The 27,591-nt window shown below is 37.1% G+C and overlaps 1 protein-coding gene across 3 annotated transcripts in view; it reads left to right on the plus strand.

Annotated features, from left to right (window-relative positions):
* The first annotated feature begins 443 nt into the window (after positions 1-443).
* The window catches only part of USP47 (ubiquitin specific peptidase 47), a 117,877-nt gene continuing 90,729 nt past the window's right edge, over positions 444-27,591 (plus strand). The window contains exon 1 of one of the 3 annotated variants that reach the window (XM_008971426.5): positions 444-1,471. In XM_008971426.5, the coding sequence (XP_008969674.3) occupies positions 1,433-1,471 (39 nt within the window). In that variant the 5' untranslated portion in view covers positions 444-1,432. The remainder of the gene's footprint in view (positions 1,472-27,591) is intronic. The other 2 variants (XM_003818168.6, XM_008971425.5) reach the window with 2 other exon arrangements.

Raw genomic sequence — 27,591 nt, forward strand, 5'->3', positions numbered from 1 at the left:
AGAATAACAAAGATTTTTATACCATTAATATTGAAAATAACTAAGTTATTTTAAATGTTTATTTCATCTTTGTCTTAGCCTTTTTACATTTTACAAATGTTTTATAATTCTGCACACAGCAGGACACGTATAAAACTTATATAAGTATATGGATTTTTTTTTTTGGTAACGGGATTACAATAAAAAAAGTTTGGAGAACACAAGTGCAGGCAGCTAATGCTGTGGGTGTTAGGAACATGACAAGATTATATTATCTCAGCATGCTGTAAGATCACTGTATCCATAAAAGTCTTCATGAAGGAGCCCCGCCGAGTCTCCATAATGGAAGTAGGATTTGGAGAAATGACTTCTGCAAACTTTGTTTAGTATAACACAAAGCACCATGCTTACTACTAGAGAAGATTAAAATTCTCTAAAAACCTTGTTAACGGAGATCACAGGTTGAAGCATACTGCAGCTCTACTCCTGGAAGGCTAGCTCAGTCTCAGACTTGGCCCTGATGGAGAAGGAAGTTCCCTGGAAGAGGGCAGGGGAGCGCCTCTCCAATGTAGTTGCGGGGGGCGGGCGGTGAGGACACCGCTTCATAAGGGAAGGGGTGGCTGCCTCCCCCAGCAGGGGGTGGCCCCTGAGGTCCCTCCAGCTGGGGGCCCTTGAGAGGGAGGGTGGGGAGAGGGGAAAAAACGTCAGGAGAGTGAACGGGAGCAAATAAAACGCTGTCCATTCTCTGACTGGAAGGGCCAGAGCCGTGTCTAAGGGCGGGGGCCGGGAGGTGGCCCGCGGTGGTGTCTCTACCAGGACGAGGCCTGGGGTATCTGAAGAGGGGATGACGTCCAGGCGCTTTGCTAAAGGGAAGCCAGAAGGGTATGAGTTGCTAGGGTCAGAGATGGGGCTTTCGGCTCGAGTCTTTCCCTGCAGGGCAGAGAGTCCGAAGAGCCCGAGAAGGCAGGGAGGACAGTGGGCCTGGTCCTTCCCCAGCCGGCAGAGGGAGTCCCGAGATGGAACGTCCAGCTCTCCTCTAACGAAAAGCGTTTGCATGGCTGTCTCGCCAATTCTGTACCTCCCGGGGCTGAGGAAGAGCCGAGGTGACTAGAAGCTAGCGACAAGTGCCGGCCACCTCGGACGCCAGGCGCCGGGCTTGGAGCCCGACGGGCCGAATTCTCGCGAGAGCGGCCGCCGCCATTTTTCCATTGATTGCAGCGGGCTGGGGGAGGGGCCGACGACGAAGGCGGCTGTGGTAGCGGCGGCGGCGGCGGCGGAGCCCTGGGTCGGTGTCTGCGCGCTGGTGTCTGAGGCCCAGGCTGAGGCCTCCGCTATTGCTGGAGCGCAGGCGGCGGAGAGGATGACTGCCGCTGCCATTCTCTCTTGAGCTAGCGAGCCGCCGCCACCCTCCACCCTCCCCCGGCAGGGCGGAGAGGAGCGGCCGGAGTCAGCGATGGTGCCCGGCGAGGAGAACCAACTGGTCCCGAAAGAGGTGAGGGGCCCCAGAGGAGGTTAGGCCTTAGGCCTGCGGCCGCTCGAGGCAACACAGGCCCGGGCCGGGGTTCGGCTGCGGGCCCGGCCGGGGTGCAGGCTCGGCTGTGGGGGAATGAGGAGGCGTGAGGCAGTCGGGGGTGGACGGTGGGTGCGGCGAGCAGTTGGGAGACCCGCTGGCTCTAGGGGCCGGGGAGCGGACCTCCCGCCTCGGGTTTTATGGGGCTGGACGAATAAAGGAGCGGACGGGAAAGAATCAGGTTCTGCTTTAGGGGAGAAGGTGGCCTTTTAAGTTCTTGTTTAACGTGTCGAGCCGGGAGAGATCATTTCAAAGAAAACATTCTGGAACAGTTGCCTATGGGCACGGCAGGGTGACGGTGCTGCTTCTGGGTTTGACAGTGGCAGCGTATAGCTTTCAGCGCTTGTGAAATCTACACCCAAGTGAGATCTGTGGGAGGGCAGACTTAACTGTTACGACTTTTTTTTCAACTCCTGTTACTTGGTAGTACTATTGGCCTGCCTAAATGGGGCCTACCGAAGATCGTGGAAAAGTAGTACATGGGACATTAATGTAAAGGAAGGAGATAGGAGAACATTACCACATGGAGAGCTGAACTCTTTTTTTTTTTTTTTTTTTTTTGAGGTTGGGTTGTGTATGCCAATTTGAGTGACTTCTTAAATTCTTAAAAGCAAGTGATACGAGAAGCCTTGACTACTTGGCTTCTCTTGAATAGTAGTAGAAGATTAAGGGTAGAATCCAGCACTGGCCAGCGAATTTCAACGTATTAATAGTATCTCTGTTGGCTTTATAAATATCTTCGGCGTATTCAAATGTGTATTTTTAACTGGCTGATCATCAGGCTAATGCTTTGGATTTTTATTTCTCATATACCTTAAATAGAGACAAGTGTTGGATTGAAATTAGCTGTGTGGGATCTTGAAATTAATGAGTGATCATTACAGATTCTTAAATTTTTTTGTGTCTGTTTTACTTGTTTTGTAGCAATTCTTTGCTACTTAAGCAAGCTCTGACAGTATGCAAAGGTGATATTATTGGAGTTATGTACCTGTATGATACAAGTATTTTCCCAGCTTTGTCAGAAGGGCAGTGATAGTTGTTTTGCAAGGACGATTTTTGTAAAAGGCAGAGAGTTATGTGTCAGTATTTGTTCATCAAGCGTCACCAACTCTGTGCAAAGCAGATAAACAGATGAGTTAATCAGAATTCTTGCCTTGGGAACTTTCTGAGCTACTAAGAAAGGGAACACTAGTGTTTGTTGAACTCCGATTAGGGACTAGGTACTTTACCACGTAAGTAATTCTTACGCAAGGAAGGAAGTGATAGGTGCTGTAAGAAAGGTATAAATGTGTATTTCGTTTTAGAGCTTCATATTGCTGGTTTTCATTTTTATAAAAAACAAAATTCTTTCTTAATTTTTTGACCATTAGAAAAATATCATATAGGTGGAACTCTGCTTTAAGAAAACCCAACATTAGATTTATTTCCTTAATAACTCGATTTATAGAAAACATGATATGATAATAGATACCGAGCTTTGCAGAAACATCTGTTGTGTAAAAAGTGATAACAGCAATGGAAGTTTAAAGATTAAATGCCTGTCCTTTTAAGATTAATTCCCTTCCCTGAGGCTTTAAATTCATCACAACTTATTTTTTTTCCCTTTCTTCTTTTTATGGACCATATGCCTTTATTGTCTATTCCTTAGTCTCATCTTCAGTCTTCTTTTTCCCTGGTTCCTTTCATGATTCCTGGAAGCATGATCTGTGGTTCTTACCTTTTATAGCTAGCCAACTAGCTTTTTCTTCTTTGATGGCCACACTCATTCTTTATTAAAGTGATTGCCTCCAGTTCCATATTTGCTTCTGGATTACTGGAAACTTTTTCTGAAAATCACCAGTTATCTCTTAAATGACCAAATTCTTTGACTTTTTTTTTCTTGCCTCTTCTGCTGTTCGAATTCTCTGCAGGATCTGATAGTTTTTTTTAAAAAACAATTTCTTGATTTTAGTGATACTCCACTTTTCTGGTCATTTTCCCACCTGTTTGTCCTATCTGCCCACTCATTTAGTCAAGGCCTTTCTCTTCTTTTTTGTATTCTTAATTAGCACTTTTGTGTGATCCTTGAAGCTCCGGGACAGGTCCTTTTAAACAGTAGTAGAATCATACAGTGCTAGAGCTAAGAGAAAGCATAATCATCATCTAAGTTACCCCTCCACTTTACAGTTAAGGGAGTTAGGCCCAGAAGATTGAAAGTGACTTGTTCAGGGTCAAATAATGAGTAAATGGCAGACCTAGTGCTAGAACTCACTTCCTTTGCTACTATTCCCTTGATTATACTCTATTTTACAGAGTCCTGCATGTAATTTAGAGGCTCTGTAAGAATAGTTTGTAACTCTCTAAGTACATATATATGTGAAAATAAATGGCAAATTAAAAAATTTCTTGCATTTATTTTAATGGCTTATTATCAATAATCTAAAGATTTTTTTTTTTTTGAGGACCTTTGTATAGGGAACCTCTGACCCCTGCTAGATTTAGATCTCGGTTAGATGTGGGCATGTGTGCGTGCGTGTGTTGGAGTGTATAGTTGTTCAGTGAATAATATATTTTGGTCCCTGAAACTCAAGGACAAATGTACCTTTAGAGGACTCTTGAAGAAGACAGCTTAGTGTAGTACAGGCATTGGCAAACCACGGCCTGTGGTCCAGATCAGTTCACAGCCTGTTTTTGTATGGCCTGTGAGTTAAGAATGAGTTTTACATTTTCGAATTGTTGAAGAAAAAAAGTCAAAAGAATTATAATAGTCTGTGACACATGAAAATAATATGTAATTCAAATTTTAGTCTTGAAACAGCTATGCCATTTATTTAGTATTTTGTATGGCTACAACAGCAGAGATGAGTAGTTGCTACAGAGACTCTATGCAGGATAAATTTGAAATTACTTAGCTTGGTATTCAAGGCCCAGTACAATTGATTCTGGCCACAACCTGTCCTTCCAGCTTATCTCTTCTCCCATGAAACAGGTTTTTAATGTAGTCAAACAGGTTTCTCTCTAACTTGCATTTCACTTCTGTTAGTGCTGCCCCCTCCTTCCTGTTCAAAACCTTCATACACATTTTTCCATAAGTACCTCATATCTCATTTATGCTAAATAGCCTTTTCTGACCATTTTAACCTTAGAGATTTCTCCCTCTTAGAAGACCTTTATATAGGAATAGAGTTCATTTGGCAATTACTAGATGGTGCTTGGCGACATCTATTATGATCTGAAACTGTAATCTACATTTTATATATTATTTGTTGTGAATTCCTTGACAGCAAAGACTTGGTATGTTTCTCTGTCTTTGCTTTTTGTTTTTGTAGGTTTTGTATTATAGGTTTAAGACAGTGTCTTTCCTGGAGCAGATATTCAGTAAATATTCGTTGATGTGGTGACAGAGTTGTAAGTAAATTTAGCATTCTAACCAATTATCCTGTCCTTGGAGGTTTTCCACAGCATCATTGGCAAGCTATTTGCCAACTTTTGCTTTAATACATACTTCTATGACTAATCTTTGATAAAATCTTTGTCTTAGAAGAGATCTGTTATTTTTAAGTTTTTGAGTTGAGAGAAGTCTAGATCTCTATAGCTGCCATCTTTTGATAGTTGCCTTACAGAAATGTTAAAGCATTTCCCATAGGATAGTTTTTCTCATCATTGAAGATGGGAGAGGGTAGCCTAAGAACTAACCTTTTCTGTTCTGAGTCTGAGCATCCTCAGTTCTTTAACTGTTTCTTAGTTCCTCTCTTTTGGACATAATCTGGGGTTTTTAGTATTCCTCCTAAATTGTTGTACCCAGAAAGAGCAAAGAGAGTGGTATCTCTTCATTGTGGTGAAGAACAGAGCTTTTCACCCGTTTCATTCTGCCGTATGTCTTTGAATTGTAGTATATTGATTTCTGCTTTGAGGTCTCTTTTAATAGCATCCCAATTTTAATTATTGTTTGGTTGCTATTTTGTTATTCTGTTTTCTTATAAGGATGTGTGTCATTAATATTCATTGAGTACTCACTGTGCATATTACTGTATTCTGCCAAATAGGAAAAACTTAGAATAGAAAAATTTGTTCTTCTCTCAAGTGTCTTATAGAATGATCAAGGGTAAGGTGCATATTTACTGATGCTTTAAAAATAATACTTAAACTGCAGTACTTAAAGTAGTGCTCATGGACTCTAAATCCAGAGAAAATGGAAAAATGAAGGAAAAAGAGTAGAAATGTAAATTCTTTATCTCTGGGTTTTTTTCTCCTGTCTTTCATGCAATCACTACTTCTGTCTGGAACTGGTTTTGGCATCTAATGATGATGATGATAGTAATAACCAGTATTTATTGAGCATTTATTTATATACCAGATACTGTTGGTTGTGCTTTGTATTAACTCATTTGAGCTTCACAGCAACCTCAGAGTACATAAGACACTGATAGCAAAAACAACTTATTTTTATTTCTATTGTCTGACTTCTTATAAAATCCATTCATCAGTATCTATTATGGAACATGTCAAATGCATATTCTTTTAATTTTATTTCTCCTAATTAAATTACCTGAGGAAATGTGCTGCAATTGTCATTCTTGATTTTAGTGATTCTTTTAAAATGAGCCTTTTTCTTAAATTTCAGATGTTGACTCTCTCTTACCAGTAAGAGACAAGTTTGTCAAGTTATACCCGCCAGCGTTTTAAACAAATTGGAGTGTTTAATAAAAGTCAGTATTTTAGATATCATTGGAAATGCTCATTTAATGAATGAAAGCAAAAGCTGAATGCAGAATTGTATATGATTCTAATTTTGTCCAGGAAAAAATGAACAATTTAGGGTTAAATGCATTGAAAGATTAGAAGGAATACACTAAAATATTAAGAGTTGCTATTTCTGAATTTCTGGATTATTGGGATATATATTTAGACTTTCATATTTAAAAATGAGCATGTACATTATTTTCAAAAACAGAAATTGAGATGATCTGATTGTAATTTTGGGGGTATTTACATAGTGTTTTTTTTTTTTGTGCTCACAGTTTTCCTATTTCCCCTCTCCTCTTACTCTGTATATTTGTCTTGAGTAATCGGATCCACTTGTATAGCTTCAACCTTTGATTGTGATTTACACATTTATATCTCCAGCCCTGACCCCTTCTAGATTCAGATTTCCACTGTTCTGGGTATCTGTACTTGGTTGTACTCTAGGACCCACAAATTAAATATAGGTAATATCGAACTTATTTCTTCTTCCCTTCTCACAACCCAATTCTTGGTGTTCTCCTGTTTCAGTTAGTGTTATCGCCATCTATTTATATGCTTAAGTTAGAACAGTTTTTGACTCCTCTCTTTTCCTTTTTCTCACATATAGTTCACCACTTAGAAAATGTCTCTGTATCCTTATCTTTCTCTCCATGGCTCTGCCTTTGTCTAATTATTGTTATTTTCTCCAATGTGTAGCCTTTCTAATTGGTCGGTCTGCTTCCAAGGCCTTTCCTTTCTTAACCATCCTCCCCACAACTGCCAGGGTTACTTTCTAAAACAGATGAGATTAAGATTTACCTGTTTTAAAGTTTATAATTATTACCCTCTGATTGCAATTTGAATGATAGGTACTATTTGTAAACAGTATGTGCTAGACACTATGCTAACCAGTTTACTTACATTATCTCATTTGACAGTATGACAGTATTAGCTATTATTCTTCATTATCCATTTTTACACATGAAGAAACTAGGCTTAAAGATGCTAAGTAACTTGCTCAAAGTTACATAGCTATTTGATTCTAAATCAAGGTAGCTTTAACCAGTAGGAAAGTCCTTGATAATATGGACTCAGTTGATTTTTTAAATTTAATTTTTATCAAAGTTATGTTTAATACATGCATATATTTATAAGAGTTAAATAGCTCTGCAGAACTACAGTCACTTGTCACTTAATGATGAGGACCTATTCTGAGAAATGTATCATTAGACATCATTTGAACATGATACAGTGTGCTTGCACAAACCTAGATGGTTTAGCCTGCTACACACCTAAGCTATATGGCATTGCCTGTTGCTCCTAGGCTACAGCATGTTACTGTACTGAATACTGTAGGCAGTTGTAATACATCATAAGTCTTTGTGTGTTCAAACATACAGAAGGTACAGTAAAAATATGGTATTTGTAATCTTATGGGACCACTGTCATCTTTGTGATTGTTGACCAAAATGTCTTTATATGGCACATGACTATATTTACAAAAACAGTAGGTCTCTGCAAATTTCCCCTCATTTCAGGCTGCCTAGGGGCAACTGCTTTCAACTCATTCTTTTGATACTTACTTCCATATTTGAAACCGGCTTTTTTTTTTTTTTTTTTTTTTTTTGAGACGGAGTCTCACTCTGTCACCCAGGCTGGAGTGCAGTGGTGCGATATCACCTCATTGCAACCTCTGCCTCCCGGGTTCAAGCGATTCTCCTGCCTCAGCCTCCTGAGTAGCTGAGACTACAGACGCGCGCCACCACACCTGGCTAATTTTTTGTATTTTTAGTAGAGATGGGGTTTCACAGTGTTAGCCAGGATGGTCTTGATCTCTTGACCTCGTGATACGCCTGCCTCGGCCTCCCAAAGTGCTGGGATTACAGGCGTGAGCCACCATGCCCAGCCGAAACTAGCATTTTTATAGTGTTACTTCTTGATTTTTCAGTTTAAGATATTTTTCAGTTTAAGTAAAAATGAGGGTTTACCACTATCCCCAACCACACACAAGCACACATTTTAACCCTGCCCAGTACTCCCAGTATTGTCATACTGCAAGTCGTTTGGATACATCCGCATTTCATAGAGATGGAGTTTCACTATTATTGCACAAGCTGGTCTTGAACTCCTGGGCTTAAGCAATCCTCCTGCCTCAGCCTCCCAAAGTACTAGGGCTATAGGCGTGAGCCACCATGCCCAGCCTGTATACATCAGTATTTCAGTTTATAATGACTCCATTTTCACCATGTTAGCTAGGCCAGAGTTAGTAATTTTTAACAATTTTGCTTTGCTTAGTTTTCTGTATACTTATTAAATTAGCCAAGCGGTTATCAATTGGGGCCCATTTTCTCTCCAGAGGACATTTGGCAATGTTGGGGGAGGGGAGGAGAGTGCGGGTGTGTGCTACTGACATCTAGTGGGTAGAAGCCAGGTATGCTGCCAAATATTCTTCTGCACTGCACAAGACAGCCTCCTGTAACAAAGAATTAGAAGGCCCACAATGTCAGTAGAGCTGTTGTTGAGAAACCCTGATTTAGCCCAAACTATCTCTCAGGTGTATAAATGGCTTATCTTCAAACCTACCAATTTTGACTTCGTGAGAAGCTCTTTCCCAGGGCCTTCTGACCTGCTCCAGTTTGAACTTGTTAAAGCTAGAACTTTTGTGCAGCTGTTGTCTTGGACTTGCTTTACTGTCATCTTTATGATTCTCTCAGTTCTGTCTTGTTTTGGAGCCCCTGTTTCTGTATCTGGTATCTTTGACTGTCTTTGTTTACTTTCTCATTTTGAAGGGCCACTTTCAGTAGTTCTCTGGATGGGATAGAATTTTTTCAAGACTATACATGTCTGTAAATGTTTTTTCTCCCCTCTTGTTTTATGGATAGTTTGGCTGGGCAGAGAACTCTGAGTCAGAAATAATTTTTTCTCAGAATTTTGAAGGCATTACTCTACTGTCTTCTATTTTTCTGTGTCGATGTTGAGATCAGATGCTTAGAACATCCTTTTCAACTATTTTGAAACTTTCTTTTTTTCTCTTTGCAAGCTAGAGAGAGAATCTTTGTCCCCAGAGTTCTGAAATTCTTGTATTATGTAGTTATATGTCTGTTTTTTTAATTCATTCTGCTACTCCTGTTCAATCTGGAATTTATCTCATAAATTCTGCAAATTTTCCTTAAATAATTTCTTTGATTTCCTCTCCTTCATTTTATCTCTCCTCTCTCTTTTGAATTCCTGTTGTTAGATGTTGGGCCTACTGATGGGTTTCTCTAATTTTCTTGTCTATTTTCATCTATTTTCCATTTCTTTACATTTTTTTTCTTTGCTTTCTGGGAGATTTTTCTCAACTTTGTCTTCCAGTTCTTCTACTAAGTTCTTATTTCTGCTATAATATGTATAGTTTCCATTCCTTTTTTTGAAAAAAAATCCTATATTTGTTTTATGGATGCAGTGTCTTATCTCTCTTAGGAAATATTGGTAGGTTTTTTTTTTTTTTTTGTCTGCATATTCTTTTTCTTTCAAATTTCCTTTTTCTGTTTGTTTGCTTTGGTCTTTCTTTCATATTTGTTGCTTTCCTTAGATGTCTCATGATCCTTGGCAGTCTGTGCTTATTTAAGAGAGAGGCCCTAAGCTGAATGGAAGCTCTGCTTTTGTGTGATTATGGTTTTTTGTGTAGGATGGTAAATCTGGATGATTTCCTTGCAGACTCCCAGTCTTAGTCCATTTGGGCTGCAAAAACAAAATACCATAAACTGGGTGGCTTATAATCCACAGAAATTTATTTTTCACAGTTCCTGTGAGTGAGGCTGGGAAGTCCAAGATAAAGGTGCCGGCAGATTTGGTGTCTGGTGAAAGCCTGCTTTCTGGTTCACAGAGCAGCACCGTCTCGCTGTGTCCTCACATGGTGGAAGGAGACAAGGCAGCTCTCTGGGGCCTCTTTTACAAGGGCACTAATCTCATTTATGAGGGCCCTGCCTTCTTGATCCAGTCACCATCCAAAGATCCCACTTCCTAATATCATCATATTGGCAAGTAGGGTTCAACATGTGAATTTTGGGGTAAGGAGACATAGGCATTTAGACCAGGGCACCCAGTGACACATCTTTTCTCTTGTGCTGGATTGTTTTCCCAGACAAAATTTCTCATCTTTTGCCAGGAGAGAACAAGCTTGAGAGCTGAGTAGGAAAAGGGGATATGGGTCTCATCTTTAAGCATGCAGATTAACCTAATTCCCCAGTTTTCATTATGGCACCCTTCAAATTCAATTGAGCATGTTGTCCTCTAGTCTAGATATATCCTGTTATATGCTCTCTAGAGATTGTTTAGTCTTTTATCAGAAGGGGTTGAAGAGTAGAAGAGGAGGTCTGGGGATTTTCACTACTTCTTAGATTTTGGTCAGTTCTAGTTTGGACTCCACTCTCATTCCCAGAGTGTCTGAAACTTCCAGTTCCTGAGCCCCTTAGTTTATTTTTTTGTTTGTTTGCTTTAATGTATTTACACAAGAATTGCAGAAAGAGGACAAAGTTTCCGTTATACCCTTCATCCAGCTTCTTTTTATCTTAACATCTTATATAACCATAGAACGATGATCAGAAGAAATTAACCTTAGTATAATATTATTAACTACACTACAGAATTTATTCAGATTTTACCAGTTTTCCCTCTTATAGTTTTTGTTTGTTTCAAGATCCAAATTTAGGATACCACATTGCATTTGGTTATCATATCTCCTAGTTTCCTTTTATCTGTGATAATTTTTCAGTCTTCATTTTCAAGATCTTGACACTTTTGAAGAGTACTGGTCAGTTATTTCATGGAATGGCTCTCAATTTGGGTTTGTGGATGCCGTCTCATGAATAGACTGAGGTTATGAATAAAAAGAAGGATTATCACAGATGGGATGTGTTCTTCTTAGTGCATTATGTTGGTAGGGGGGCATGATGCTGATACGTACTACTGGTGATGTTAACCTTGATCACTTGGGTAAGAGGGTGTCTGCTAGGTTTCTCCACTGTGAAGTTACTATTTTTCCCTTTAATAATTATTAAGTACTTTGATTTAAAGTTACTCAGCCAGGCAGGTCAAACTTTAAAAATAAAATAGCTTTTAAAAATCAAATTCTTTGAGACCATGCAGATACCCTATTTCCCCCTAAATTTCTGCCCACTAATTTTATCATCTATCTGTGATCTTGCCTGCAGCAATTATTACTGTGGCTTAATAATAGTGATTTTCTATTTCTCTCATTATTTCTACATTTATTAATTTAAATTCTTCTGTGAGGAGAATTTGTCCTTCCCCCCCATTTATTTACTTATTTATTTATATCAGTATGGACTTATGGATATTTATTCTTTGGATTATAATCCAATTCTATATCATTTATTTTGTTGATCAAGCTGTTCCAATTTTTGCCAGGGGGTGCTTTTTCTGGTGGGCTTCTGTGCTCATCCTTGCTTTTTGAGCACTCGCTTCCTTACTTTCCAACACCGCATAATGCTTCAGCCCATCTTATGTTTTCCTTGCCCCAACCCTGGAATCAACCAGTTCTCCAAGGAGTTTAGAGGTCTTTTGGTGTACTAAATGTCAGTGTGATATAAACTAGGTGTCTTTGGCTTTCTTCTAGGCTAACATGGAATTCAGCCTTCCTAGGTGTAATTGTCATTGCCACTTATTCTGTTTTCTAGCTTTTAAAATTGTGTTTCTGTTTGTTTGGGGTTAATAGTCTTTCAAAAATTTCTTAACTGGGAGGCATCAGAGCTAAATCCTTATATTCAGTCTATCCTCTTAACCAGAGATTCTTAATGTTTTTGTCTCATGCCCCAAGCCAGTTTTGTACAAACCACATTCCACTACATTAGTTGCTGTTCCCCAGATGTGCTGTTATATGTTCATGTGTCACTTCTGTGCCCTTGCCCTGAGTGAATAATATGAAGTATTTCTTTTTGTCCTGCAGTTTTTAAGGAGTTTTAAATGGGTGGACTTTTATTTTACATGAAAATGACTATTTGAGTAATTAGGATTCTTGCCTATCTTCTATTTTCTCTTTTTTGGATTAGTCATATAGATTTTTTGTCTTTTAGTGCCCAGATACTGTAATTTTTTTTTTTGCCAAATGGAAAGGAGGAGTTCCTGCATCTCCAGAATAGTAGGGTATGGTGATAGCCCAAGTTAGAAAGAAAAGATTGTATCAAAAACAGGGGTTGTAAAAAACAGAGCATTAAATATATATATTTAAATACCTATTGTAAATTAAAGTTCCAAAAGACATCTACTTTTAGAACAAATTCCTTGGTATTAAGGACCTTCTTCAGTTCAGGCAGCATGTTTAGGTGGCATGATATGCAGAGGCATATTCTGTTATGAGGTTTATGACACAGATTTTCAAATCTAACATACAGACATTCTCCATTGTGGAAAAGTATTTGGCAAAATGATTGTGCTTGGCAGTGATGGCAGATGACTGACAAAAAATGATGTGATCTTTCACATCGACGTTCTTAAAGAATATGTGTTTTCCTGAGCCTGGTTTTTACTGGTATAGTGTAAGAAGGGATGGATGTAGATGTAGTGTGAGTAAATAGATGCGTCCTCTCTACCTTACTGCATACTTCCATTTCCTTTGTCCTTAGGTGTGGAAGTAATAATTGCCCTCTTCTTTCATTTAATGAAACTAAACTGAAACATGCATACATAAAGTATCCATGTATATGAATGTTTTAATTTATGCAAAACTGTTATTGATATAACCTGCTGTTGAGAGATTACAGTTTTTACAAAAATTACTGAGATATATGTCTCAAGTTTTGATGTTCTTTAAAACATGCTCTTAAAATCCTATCCAACCGGCTGGGCCCGGTGGCTCATGCCTGTAATCCCAGCACTTTGGGAGGCCGAGATGGGCGGATCACGAGGTCAGGAGATTGAGACCATCCTGGCTAACACAGTGAAACCCCGTCTCTACTAAAAAAAAAAAAAAAAAAAAAAAAATTAGCCGGGTGTGGTGGTGGGCGCCTGTAGTCCCAGCTACTCAGGAGGCTGAGGCAGGAGAATGGCGTGAACCCAGAAGGTGGAGCTTGCAGTGAACCGAGATCGCACCACTGCACTCCAGCTAGGGGGACAGGGCGAGACTCCGTCTCAAAAAAAAAAAAAAAAAATCCTATCCAACCAGCAAAGTCCAGCCTGAAAATTCTCCTCTTTCAACCTGATTGCATATTCTTAACCCTAAAATCCTACAGCACCTTTGGCATTTGAAAAATTCTGCTTCTTTATTATAAGTTATTTGTTATTTCAGTTAATACCTTCTATTAGATTGGAGGTTCCTCAGAGTCAGGACACTACAGCTGGAGTCCCTAGGTTCAAATACCAGCTGTCTGACATTGTACAAATTCCTTAACCTGTCAGTACCTTAGTTAATTAAGGATAATTCTAAGTACCTCCTAGCATTGGTGGGAAGATTAAATGAGTTAATACATGTAATGTGTCATGCACACAATAAGCTATCAATAGATATTAGCTATTACCACCTTCTGTTACTACCATCATTTCTATCATTACCTTCATTTCTATATCCTCCCCCAGGGGCCATCACAATGTGCTGTACGTTGTTGTTATTCAACAAATATTTGTGGATTAAATGAAAATGAAATTATATTTTAGTTATGCAAGTCATTTGAAGTTGTAGTTCTGATTACAGCCTGTCAGCTACTTATCTTAATGTCTACAGCACTAATCCTAAATTATTGTTAGATTTGACAGGTTCTCTTATATGATCAAGTAAGACCTATTGTTACAGCTTTGAAAATTGGAACACATAGGCCGGGTGTGGTGGCTAACGCCTGTAATCCCAGCACTTTGGGAGGCTGAAGCAGGCGGATCACGAGGTCAGGAGATCGAGACCATCCTGGCTAACACGGTGAAACCCCGTCTCTACCAAAAATACAAAAAAAATTAGCCGGGTGCAGTGGCGGGCGACTGTAGTCCCAGCTACTCGGGAGGCTGAGGCAGGAGAATGGTGTAAACCCGGGAGGCGGAGTTTGCAGTGAGCGGAGATTGCATCACTGCACTCCAGCCTGGGTGACAGAGCGAGACTCCGTCTCAGGAAAAAAAAAAAGAAAAGAAAATTGGAACACATAACAAAGTGAAAGTATTAAAAGTAAAAGAAATTTTGAGTTCAGCTAATGAGGTTCTGAAAAAAATTAGTTTGGTTTATATAGGTGGTTGTCAATTCACTAGATTAACACATTTCTTGTTTATTAGGATTCAGTGCGAAATGTTATTTTAAAGCAGGATCCATATTAAGACAGTTTCTGAGAGAACTTGATGTGTTTGATAATTTTGATTTTCTGTAGCTCTGGTGTAGAACTAGTTGACATGGATAGAAGAGACTGTCCCTGTCAGTGGTACTATGATGATGCTTTAGATTTGATGCTGTGTAGTGGACTGCTTCTATACTAATAATTTTCAAGTATTAGTGTAATATGCTTATATTAAATAAAGTGACTTTCTAGTAGAGAAAAATTAAAGAAAGCCTAAGTGACATAATTCAGAAAAAGGTCTAGAACTTAAATCTTTCTGTATAAAGATGTGAATCCAATACCTGTGGTAAGGTTATAGGTTTAACTTCAGGAAAATCATGAACCTCATTTACAACCTCAGTGAAATTTTTTAGTACAACCAAAGCATTCTAGTTTACTACAAATACCTTTCTTGTTTTAAATACTTATTTGTATTTAATAATGAATACACTTTCATTGTTTTTAGTGTAGATTTCCATGGCTCTTGATTTTATAGAATTCATTCAGTTAAACATTGAGTTAGTAGCTGCCAAGAACTACTACAGAGAGATTCAAAGATGAATAAGGAATCTGGCCTAGTTCTAGATCCTAGTCTAGACTAATGGAAGAGACAAACAGGTGACCAAATATATAATGTGGAAATAAAGTGGGACCATAGAGCGGGGAGCAGCTGGCTTTCTCTAGGGGATTCTGTGAGAATGTAATCACAAAGGCTGACTTGATTATTATGTAGAGAAGGAGGAATAGTGTTCAAAACAAGAAAGTTTGTAGTGCATTTTAGGAAGTGGCAAAAATTTTAGTGTAGATGCATGGGGCGCCTGGTTCTGGCAGATTGTGTCTAAAAATTCCAAAGGCTTTGTGTGCCCAGAAAGCGTTTAGATTTTTATTGTGTAGACATTAGGGGGCAAAAAGTATTTTTTTTCCCCAGAAAAAGTCAACAGATTTGTTTACAATTGTTATAAAATTTAGTTGCTGAAACTTGTTCATGGAAACATTTTTTACTTGCTTGAATGTTTTTTGTCCCCAACATTAATACCAAAAATTTGCATACAAATCAAAGTGGGGGAAAAACTTGCTAATACCTTATTCTCTCATCCATTTATTTCCATTTGCAATCATATAATTAGGTACCTTTTTGTTTTTTAAGAATAAAATATTTCCTTTCATAATACATTTTAGCACATTTTCTACATATGAGTCTTTTTGGTGGGATATCCTTAGGCATAATTGTTACATATTTGATATGGATAAAACAAAGGTGGGTGTCTTCAAATAGGCTAACCAGGTAGGCCTCACTTGCCTTTAGAAAAGTGTCAGTGGCTGCACTCTGGAAGTGTAGATCTGTTTTGAAGTTCTCACAACTGATGCTGGAAGGGAAATTTGCAAGTGAGAAGTTCAGCATACATTTGATAACTTCTGATCTGATTTTCACTGAGAGCCACAGTACAAGGCTTATAATGATGTGGTTTCTTAACCTTTCTAGTATACATCATATTCTTGTGAGTGGCTTTTGTAGCTAGTTACTTCCTGTGTGCTTTACCACTGGCATTTTTGTGGGCATTTGGCTTTGTAGGAACTGTAGTGTAGAGAACTCCCTATTTACTTCTCTTCTTGGCTGAAGCTCTGCAAGCTAAAGGTGACACCGTGCTAGGCAGTGATGACTGTTGGTGGCAGTCACAGTGCAGTAACTGAGAACACCATAAGGAATGTCTTTAATTTCAGAATTAATGGAATCTTCCTAAGGTTATCCACAGTGCTCCAAATAATATTTATTTAACAAAAATAAAATACTTAATGAAGAGAAGCTCTGGATTATAAACCTAGTTCCAGGTTGCATTAATAAGTAGAATTTTTGTATAACTCATCTCCAAAAAGATGCAGCATGTTGCTTTAGTAAATATAAATAAGCTATCAATGAATTTATATTCATTTCCTTCATTTTATAGTGTCTGTCCTTTTATGTGTTTAGGTATTTTACTTGTATTGCCTTTAAGTTTACACCAGTTTATATAATCTATTATTTTATATCTATTTATAGTACTTTGTGATAACAAGAGAATTGGTGAAAAATTATATATTTAACAACCACAACTTATTAAAATATATCTGAGAAATATTGCTTTGACATTTTAAATTCGTATGTCTTGAAATATTTATTTACCATTAACACAAAACAAATATAATTTTAAGAGTTCTAAGAAAAGTAAACGTGACACAAAAATGTTTCTACAGTTGAGTAATATGATCTTAACACTGGAAGGGAGGCAGTAGTTATGAGGCAGGAGAATAGAGTCTGGACTCAGGAGCTTAAGGCCATTTCACACTTACTTCTTAGAACTAAATTGAAAGGAAAACCCTCACTTTCCATGCCTAAGTAACAAAAGAGCCGGAGGCTACTCCCTTTGCAGACCCCTACCTTTTCTGCGTAGCAGATGGAAAATTGAAAGTACCTCTGGTTGGTTGCAGAAAGCAACCAATCAGACGTTTGCAAAGGAGTGTAACTTTGTAACTTCGCTTCAGCCTCTGGTTGGTCGTTGGCAAACAGACTGATTACGGGCCAAATCTTCATTTGCATAGAAGTGCAGCTTTGTAACTTCACTTCAGCCTCTGATTGGTTGCTTTCCACAACCAATCAGATGTTTGCATAGGAGAGTGACCTTTGTAGCTTCACTTCAGCCTCTGATTTGGCACCACTTCATTTACATGAGGTGAATACCAAGTGACCAATGGGAAATCTTTGGCGGGTATTTGGACCCAAGAAGATTCTGTATCCAGGCCCTTGAGCCGCTGCTGGTGCAGTTCCCACTCTGTGGAGTGTACTTTCGTTTTCAGTACGTCTCTGCTCTTGTTGTTTCATTCTTTTCCTTGCTTCTTTTGTACATTTTGTCCAATTCTTTGTTCAAAACGCCAAGAACCTGGACATGCTCCACCGGTAACGGTTAAATACTAATATTATAGCCCCTCCATTTTCTCGGTAAGAAAAACTATAAAGGCCACAGAAACTCATTAAGTTACTTAGGGTCTCAGGTAATGAAAGGACATAAGTGAGACTTTTTTTTTTTTTTAAATCAGTGTTACTGAGGTATTATTTATATAGAGAAAAATTCATCCTTTTAAGGCATACAGTTTTATAAGTTTTGACAAACATACAGTTGTACAACCACTACCATAGTCAAAATATAGAATATATCCATCATCTCAGAAAAGTTCTCTGTTGTCTCTTCATCACCTCAAAAAAGTTCTCTGTTGTCTCTTGTAATCAGTTCTCTTCCCCTTCCTCCAGGCTCTGGCAACCACTGATCTGTTTTCTGTCCTCATATTTTTCCTTTTCCAGAATGTCATTTACATGGAGTCATATAGTATGGTAGCATTTTGGGTAGGAATTTTTTCACCTAGCATAAAGCATTTGAGATTCATTTATGTTGTTGCTTCTATCAGTAGTCTATTCCTTTTTATTGCTGAGTGCCACAGTTTATCCATTTACCAGCTGATAAACATTTGGGTTGTTTCCAGTTTTTGGTGATTCTGAATAAAGCTACTATAAATATTTGTATACAAGCTTTTGGGTGGACATATGTCTTCATATGGTAAGTGTATGTTTAACTTTGTAAAAAACTGCCAAACTCTTTTCTGAAATGGCTGTACCGTTTGTGCATTCTAGACAGCAATGTATGAGAATTCTGGTTGTTCTGTATCTTTGTTTACTTGGCAATGTCAGTTTTTTTTAAGTTTAGTTTTGTTTTTTAACCATTTTAGTAAGTGTGTAGTGGTGGTATCTGTTTGTGCTTTTAGTTTGCATTTTCCTAATGACTGATAACAGAGCATCTTTTCATGTGCTTAATACTGGTTTTTATTAAGCTTAATCCAGCATCCTTTATGTATTACATATTTAAGGTTTTGCTAGGTACTGATAGAAGGGAGAGGAATAAAAAGAGTATCCTCAAAGAGTTTGTGATTTATATAGGGAAAACTGGTAATAATGTTAACATGATGCTAGTTACAATTTTGGTAGGCTCTTTGAGAAAGGGATTTACGTATTGACTGGCCTTGTGGAAAGGACAGTAGTTTGGGAATCAGAAAACTCAAGTGGTTTGACTTTACCTTAGTTGCTTAACCTTTCTGGTCTTTTTCTTCTTTCATTTGTTAAATGAAGGAGTAAGGCCGCATAAGGTATAAGGTTTGTCGCTAAATTATGTATCTACATAGTTTTTCTTTCCAGGCGGGTTTTGAAACCTTGTGAGAATGCCAGTCAGAAAAGAAAAGATCTTTGCAGATGTTCCTCATCTGATGAAATTCCTCTTACCTGCATCCCCAAAAGATAATCTTTTGAAAATTTAAATATTGAAATTTTAGTATATAAATTTCATTATGTACAAGAATTGCATGTTTCTTAAATATATTTTAAGGGTAGTAACTGATAGTTCTGTAATAATAACTTATTTTTGTATGGTATTACTGTAATTCATAGAGCATTTTCAAGAAGTTCTCCCCTTTGATAGAAAAACTATGTGGATGGCCAGGCACCGTGGCTCACGCCTGTAATCCCAGCACTTTGGGAGGCCGAGGCAGGCGAATCATTTGAGGTCAGGAGTTCAAGACCAGCCTGGCCAACATGGCAAAATCCCATCTCTACTAAAAATACAAAAATTAGCTGGGAGTGGTAGCACACGCCTGTAGTTCCAGCTACTTGGGAGGCTGAGACAGGAGAATTGCTTGAACCCGGGAGGTGTAGGCTGCAGTGAGCCAAGATCGCGCCACTGCACTCCAGCCTGGGCAACAGAAGGAAAAAAAAAAAAAGAAAAACTGAGTGGAGGATATATTTTATTTCTTTTCTTATTTTATTTATTTATTTATTTTTTTGAGATGGAGTTTCACTCTTGTTGCCCAGGCTGGAGTGCAATGGCGCGATCTCGGCTCACCACAACCTCTGCTTCCCGGGTTCAAGCGATTCTCCTGCCCACCCTACCACTGAGCGGAGGATATATTTACTTTTAGGACCCTGAGAGTGAGAGATAAGTTAAATGATTCGTGTAGGATTACACAGCTAGAAGAAAAGTAGCCACTTTGACTTGAGGAGTCTAATCTAGATCTTTTGACTCTGCAGTCCATTGTTCTTGTACCATAGATCACTCTAATAGGAAATAAACAATCTTTAAAAAGTGTTAAGTAACGTTAACGTTTTTTTCAGATGTATAATTTCATGTTTAAAGTATTAAAAGAATGTAATATTCTTAAGAATTACTATCCATGCTTTTAAATAAAATGCATGGTAACAGATAATATAAACAAGCTCCCTTGATTTAGTAATAATAAGTAGAATGTTCATAACCTATAAACAAGTCAGTTATTTCACAAGCTGAGTCACTGCTTGTCAACAACAGCCTACTCACAGAGGAAATCTTAGCTGTAATCAAAAATAAAGATAACAGAAATAGTAAAGGACATATTATTTCGCCTCCTGAGAATAGTTTTGGTTTCTAAGTTTAGATACCTACAGTATATTATTAGTGGGTTACCCATTGCCAATACTAGAACAGCTATTAAAAGGAGCAAGGCAGAGTGGGAAGAGTATTAGGATAAAAGTGAGAGGAAAAGTAATACATTACAATTTTAATGCTACAAACATGTCAGCATTATACAGTCATCAGAAGGCCTCTGTTATTTAGAAGACCTGTGTTCAAATGTGACATTGGGCAGGTCACTTAAGGTTTCTCAATTTCTTTTTCTTCATCGATAAAATAAGGAGCCTCATCTGATGTTCAAAGGTCCATCCAACTTTATTTTATTTTATTTTATTTTATTTTATTTTATTTTATTTTATTTTATTTTATTTTACTTTTTGAGACGGAGTCCCGCTCTGTCGCCCAAGCTGGAGTATAGTGACACGATCTTGGCTCACTGCAGCCTCTGCCTCCCAGATTCAAGCGATTCTCCTGCCCCAGCCTCCTAAGTAGCTGGAATTACAGGCATGTGCCACCACGCCCAGCTAATTTTTGTATTTTTTAGTAGAGACGGGGTTTCACCATGTTGGCTAGGGTGGTCTCGAACTCCTGACCTCGGGCGATTCGGCTGCCTTGGCCTCTGAAAGTGCTGGGATTACAGGCGTGAGCTACCACACCCGGCCCCATCCAACTTTGAATGTAGTTGTATGTTGAGTGTGATGAGCCATCTGGTTGGTTGGTTTTTAATTGTCAAAATAGGTCAATCATAGTTAAATGGATTGTAAACTATTCTTTTAAAGTTCTGAAACTTTGCATTTTTAGTTTCCTATTAATTGATTGAGTACTTGATGTAATTTGTTGCAACAACTAAAAATAAATTACATAGGATCAAAGGAGTTTTATTTATTTTCTAATTTTAATATACTGTGGGGTTCTGGGAGCTTATTTCATGACTGTTTTAGAATAAAATGGAATGCATTTACCTGAGGGACACCCTAATACTAGAGCACAGAGGGCAGGTATGAAAATAAGTATTTTTACAAAATTTTAAAAGCATACTTTATCCAAGTCAGCCTAGTTATGTTTTATTACTTGAGTGTTTTTATAGTATATAATTTAGAAACAAATGTGATATAGTGACATGTAATTTATAACATGTTTATTAATTTAAATTCAGAAAATTCATACCATGATACATTGAACAACATGTGCTAAAACAAATTATCACAGAATTTGTATTTAACTAGAATAATAAAGCAAATCTACTTATAATTTCTTTACTGCTTTAGGCTTTTAGAACAGGTACAAAGTCTTTTTTTTTTTTTTTTTAAGGAAAACACACATAGGATTTGAATTAAAAGAGCCAATTAAAGCAGAGCGTGATTATCATCAAACTTCACTTAAGTAGTAAAAGCCCTTATTGCACTAACAAATTCACAATTTAAAATGAGATTACAGAATTTTCTGTTTCAAAATCAGTTTCTAGAAATTAAGTTTTTAAAGCACACTTTATGCTTCCAAAAGCATCAGCTATAATACATTATGAAATTATTTTTCTGAATGAATATATTTTGCTTACAGAATTCTGTGTAGGACTTAGATTTTCTACTTCTGTGGTTTGTTTTTAGTAGTAAAGATTGTAAAATAGCTGTTTTCATTTCTTAGCTAAGCACAATCGTGCATAAGAATCTGCTTATCTTATTATATACATTGTGGGTTTTTTTTCATGTTCTTGTTGTGTCTTTATGATTTTCTGAAGTATTAGTGTATTCCTGACAAGTCTCCTCACATCCTTTGACATGTTTGTTTTCCTTGAGTATATAAGCAAGAGGAAATAAATGTTTTTAGAAAAACTGATATAAATCCTAGATAAAGAAAATAAAATTTTTTGAGAAATTTGAGCCTACAGCTAGATATTCTGGATGTAATTTGACAGTGGTAGAAAAGCTAAGGCTAAGAAGACTTTTCCCTTCTTTTAATTTGTATAAACGTATGGGATACAAGCATAATTTTTTTTTTCTTTATTAGAGATAGGGTCTCGCCATGTTGCCCAGGCTGGTCTCGAACTCCTGGGCTCAAGTGATCCTCCCACCTTGGCCTCCCAGATTATTGGGATTACAGGCATGAGCCACCACACCCAGCCTACAAGTGTAATTTTGTTACATGCATAGATTGTGTAGTAGTGAAGGCAGGTATTTTAGGGTATACATTGCCTGAACAACATACATTGTACCCTTTAATTAATCTTTCATCATCTACCCCCCTCCCACCCACTTAGGGCTAAGAAGACTGAGCCATTTAGGGGAAATTGCAGAGGGATACTAGTGGGAATGGAGTTGAAGATAAAGTGGATACTAAGAAAGTCTTGAATTTTTATATTAGTATAGTTTGCATTATTTTCCGATTATAATGATTTATAGAGATTGTTTATTAGAAAGGCTTGATTATTTACAGATGTTGTGATTTGATTTTTAAATTGACGAGTCATGGGAAATGTGGTATATTTTAATGATGTACTTTACTTCAGTTTTCATCCACTTTAAAATGGAAGCATTCAAAACATGAAATCACTAGAAAAGCAATTTGATGCTCAAAAACTTAGAAACTGAAAAAAGGCTAAAAAATTATAACTTGATGATGTTTTTACTCTTAGTTCTCTTTTATTTACATTTATTCCTAAATCGAAATACACTGAGTAAAAAGTTCAGTCAGATTTTTAAAAAATATGATCAGACTTGTCATATTTAAGAACACAGCTTTCTGCTGCTTAACTTCTATAGCTAACACTTTAGATTTTAAGTAAACAAAGTGAATTTTAATACTGCAAGTAAATTTTTTGAAGGGATCCTTGAGTATTAAGCCAATTATAACTGTTCTTTAATCTTTACTGTCCACTGTCAGTATTTTAGTAGTATTTAGGAAATTGGACATCTTTATTTAAATTTTCAGAATACCTACAAATGCATTCTTAGTTATTTGATTATTTCTCATGCTATGTAACTATCTTTTTAATGTTAACTTTTACATTGAATAAATCATTTATTTATTTTAACGTTTAAGTTTTTCCACATTTGGCCAGTGCGAGCCCTTTCACCTGACTTTATATGTCCTCTTAACGTACATACACCATTCTTTGAGCGCTTATTTTCTGGCAGTACAAGGTATCCCAAATTATTGTAATTTCTCAGCCCTAATTCTAAGATTAGCCATTTCTGCAAAGACCTCTAGGTTCTTTTTCTGGAGAATGATACTTAGAAATTGAGATCTGGGTTCTAATTGTACTACTGTTATGGTGATAGCATTGCTTCTAGTCCTTTCAGTGGAAGGAGCTAGAAAATATGCATACAAACACGTATGTGAGTGAGAGCTATATTTATTTTATATCTATTTCTCTCTAATATGTATGTATATATCCACTCAAATTATATTAATTCCTTTAATAAACAGTTTAAAAAATTTTTTTGTATTACAAGAAAAATGTAGGAATTTATTTTATGCTTATATTTATTTATACATATTTATAATATGCCTATATGTAGTATGTGTTTGTAATGTAGACATGTTGGAAACCTAGTTTGTTGGCAGTTTTGCTTCTTCCACAAATGTATGGAGTTAAGCTATTTATAAAAAATTTATTTTTTTAAATTGTAAAATACACATAACATAACATTTACTGTCTTAACTGTCTTTAAGTATGTACAGTTTGGTGGTACCAAGTACATTCTTATTGTTGTACTACCATCACCATCATCTATCCACAGAACTCTTTTCATCTTACAAAACTGAAACCATGTACCTATTAAATAACTCGCCATTCCTCTCTGCCCCTAACCTCTGGCAACCACCATTCTACTTTCCATCTCTGTGAATTTGACTAGTGTAGATATCTCATATAGTATTTGTCTTTGTGACTGGCTTATTTCACTTAGCATAATGTCCTCAAGGTTTTTTCATATTGTGGAATTTTTTCAGGATTTCATTCCTTTTTGAAACTGTGTATGTGTGTATATCATATTTGTACATTATAGAATATAATCTTATTTTTAATGTAAAGTAGATTTTTAGCATTTTTATTTCTATTTAGATAACTTTCTTTAGCCATTTTCTTTTAGGTTAGGTCTGCTGGCATCAAATCTTTTCATTTTTCTTCATCTGAGAATGTCTTGATTTCTCTATGATTCCTGAAGGATATTTTCACTGGAAATGTAATTCTGGGTTGACAGCTCTTCTTTCAGCCCTTGAAGTGTTGTGCCACTTCCTTCTGCCTCTGTTGTGATGTGATCAGAGAAATCTGCTGTCATTTGAATTGTTTTACCCTTATAGTTAAGATGGGTTTTTCCCTAAATACTTGAAAAAATCTTTCTCTTTGTCTTTAGTTCTTAAGGGATTTGATTATGATGCGTCTTGAGATGGATTTCTTTAGGTTTACCTTATTTGGGGTTTGCTCAGCTTCTTGAGTTTATAGGTTAATGTCTTTTGCCAAATTTGGGAAGTTTTCAGCAGTTATTTCTTTGAGTACTTTTTAAACCTGCCCTCTTTCTCCTTTTCTTCCCAGTTCTGAATGACATGAATGTTGGATCTTTTGTTATAGTCCTACAGGTGCTTGCTACTGATCATTGTTTTAGGATCTGTTTTTTTCTTTATTGTTCAAACTGGGTAATTTCCATTGTTTTTATCTTCAGTTCACTGATTCTTTTGTCATCTTCATTCTGCTGTTGGGCCCACCTAATTAGTTTTCATTTCGGTTTTATCTGTTATTTATTTGCTGAGACTTTCTGTTTTTTTTTCAGGCGTTTCATGTATGTTAGTAATTGCTTGTTGAAACATTGCTGGATCTTATGGTAATACTATGTTTAGTTTTGTGAGTAACCACCAGACTGTTTTCCACAGTGGCTGCACCATTTTACATTCCTACCAGCAATGCACAAGAGTTCCAGTTTCCCCACATCCTTACCAACACTTTTTATTTATTTTCCTTATCTCTCTCTCTTTTTTTCATTTCAATGGCCATCTTATAATGGGTGTGAAGTCGTTACTCTTTGTGGTTTCTGATTTGCATTTCCCTGATTACTGACGTTGACCATCTTTTTATGTGCTTGTTGGCTATTTTTACATATTCTTTGGAGAAATGTTTAAGTTCTTTGTCCATTTTTTAATCAGGGTGTTAGGGTTTTTCTGTTGTTACATTATAAGAATTCTTTATATATTCGGGGTATTAATCTCTTATACGGTTTGCAAATATTTTCTCCCATTCTGAGTTGTCTTTTTACTCTGATAGTGCCCTTTGATGTACAAAAGTTTTAATTTTGATGAAGTCCAAGTTATTTATTTTTCTTTTGCTGCCTGTGTCTTGGTATCATTTCCAAGAAATCATTGCCAAATCCAGTGTCATGAAACTTTTTCCCTTTGTTTTCTTCTAAGAGTTTTTATAGTTTTAGCTCTTACATATAGGTCTTTATCTATTTTTAGTTAATCTTTGTAGCTATTCATTTCCCTCCTATCTCCTTTGTTAAAGAGAAAATAAAAGCTTCATGACCAAAGATTGAACACTGAGTAACAATTTTACTATTAAACTGGGAACTAGATCCAATAACAAAGGGGTGGTGGTCAGGATAAGACTCAAGGCTCAGGAGAGGGAAAGTGGTAGGTTTTTTAAGAGCTGAAACCCATGAACAATCTGTTTCATATCAGATAAGCAAAGTCTGTCTTGTGCCTGATTAGATGGCATATGTGAGCTAATTGTTTAGGCATTGTGTTCCCCTGAGTTGGTGGTGGTTCTTCTGGAAAGTTGTCGTGGTGATGAACATGATTATGGTACTAGGTGAAGATGGCACTATGGTAGTTTAGTAGAAATCAGGCATGTTTCACTGTCATCAGGCTAGGTGGCTAGGTCAGGATTCATCACCTTCCTTCTGGGGTCACTTTCTTTTTTCCTATAATACATTTTTTAAGGAGTTTCTTTAATAATAATCTATTGGTGACAGAAATCTCTGTTTTTGCATTCCTGATAGATATTTTTGCTGTTTATAGCATTCTGGGATAACAGTTATTTTCTCTCACAACAATGAAAGTATCATGCTCCAGTCTTATGGCCCACACTTTTTCCTGTTGACAAATTAGGCATTAGTCTAGTTGTTTCTTTTAAGGTAATCTGTTGTTCTCTCTGACTGCATTTTTTTTTTAATTTTTAATTTTTACTTTTATTTTTTGAGACGAAGTTTCACTCTGTTGCCCAGGCTGGAGCTCAATGGTGCGATCTTGGCTCACTGCAACTTCTGCCTCCCAGGTTCAAGCGATTCTCCTGCTTCAGCCTCCCAAGTAGTTGGGATTACAGGTGTGTGCCACCACACCCAGCTAATTTTGTATTTTTGGTAGAGACAGGGTTTCACCATGTTGGTCATGCTGGTCTTGAACTCCTGACCTCAGGTGATGCGCCCACCCGGCCCTTTCAAAGTGTTGGGATTATAGGCGTGAGCCGCTGTGCCTGGCCCTCTCTGACTACATGTAAATTCTTCTCCGTTTATTTACTCTGTTTGAGATTTGTTGAGATTCTTGGCTCTATGGATTGGTGTCTTTCATTGGTTCCTGAAGGGTTCTAAGCCATTATTTATTTAAATATTCCCTCTGCTTTCATTCTCTCTCTTCAGGATAGATATTAGGTCTTACTCTATCCTTCATGTCTCTTAATGCTCTAATGTTTTACATCTCTATGTCACTAGAAGTTTAGAAAATGTCTTTAGTTCTCTTATATAGAGTTCATTAATTCTTTTTTCAAATATTTTAAATGTGCTGTTAAATTTTGTGTTTTTAATTTCTATTATTTTCTAGGAATTCTGCTCAGACTCAATTTTGAACCACTTTTTTATTTCTTGAAGCATGTTAAACATTTATAATGTAACTGATAGTTTCAATATTGAAGTTTTTGTGGATGTCATCTACTGTATTTTATTCTTAGCTGACTCTCTTTAATGGTACCATGTTTACACACAGTGATTTTTAAAAAATGTGAGCTGTTCATTTTTCTTATACTTATGAAAATAATTTTTGTGGAAATTAGTTGCACTTTGGAATATATGTGATTCCTTCCAGGAAGAATTTGTGATTGTTTCTGCCAGGTGCCTGGGAATATCACTATTCTAGAACCATTTTCAAAGCAATTCTTGGCTTGGAGTTTTTTTTTTTTTACCACTAGGTGGTGTGAATTGGGGCTGCAAATCATCATGAAGACCAGCATGTGATTGCACGTTCTTAGGAGTACCCTCCTCCCATCAGCTTCAAGGTTTTAAACAGGCAGTCCTCTTTCAGTCTCTAGGAAGGAGAGGTTGAAAAATAGTAGAATAGACAATGTTTTATTAACTAACTTTCCATTTGAGATAATTGTACATTTACTTGTAGTTTGGAGAAATAAAACAGAGATATCTCATGTACTCTTCACCCAGTCTACACTAATGGTAACACCTTATGGACTATAATACACTATCAGAACCAAGATATTGACGTGATATAGTCAAGATATAGAACATTTTCTTCACCACAAGGATCCCTCATGTTGCCCTTAGTAACCACACTCACTTCCCTTTCACTCCCTGTTCCCTTTTTAATCCCT

The sequence above is a fragment of the Pan paniscus genome, chromosome 9 (genome assembly GCF_029289425.2).
Source record: "Pan paniscus chromosome 9, NHGRI_mPanPan1-v2.0_pri, whole genome shotgun sequence".
NCBI lineage: Eukaryota > Metazoa > Chordata > Mammalia > Primates > Hominidae > Pan > Pan paniscus.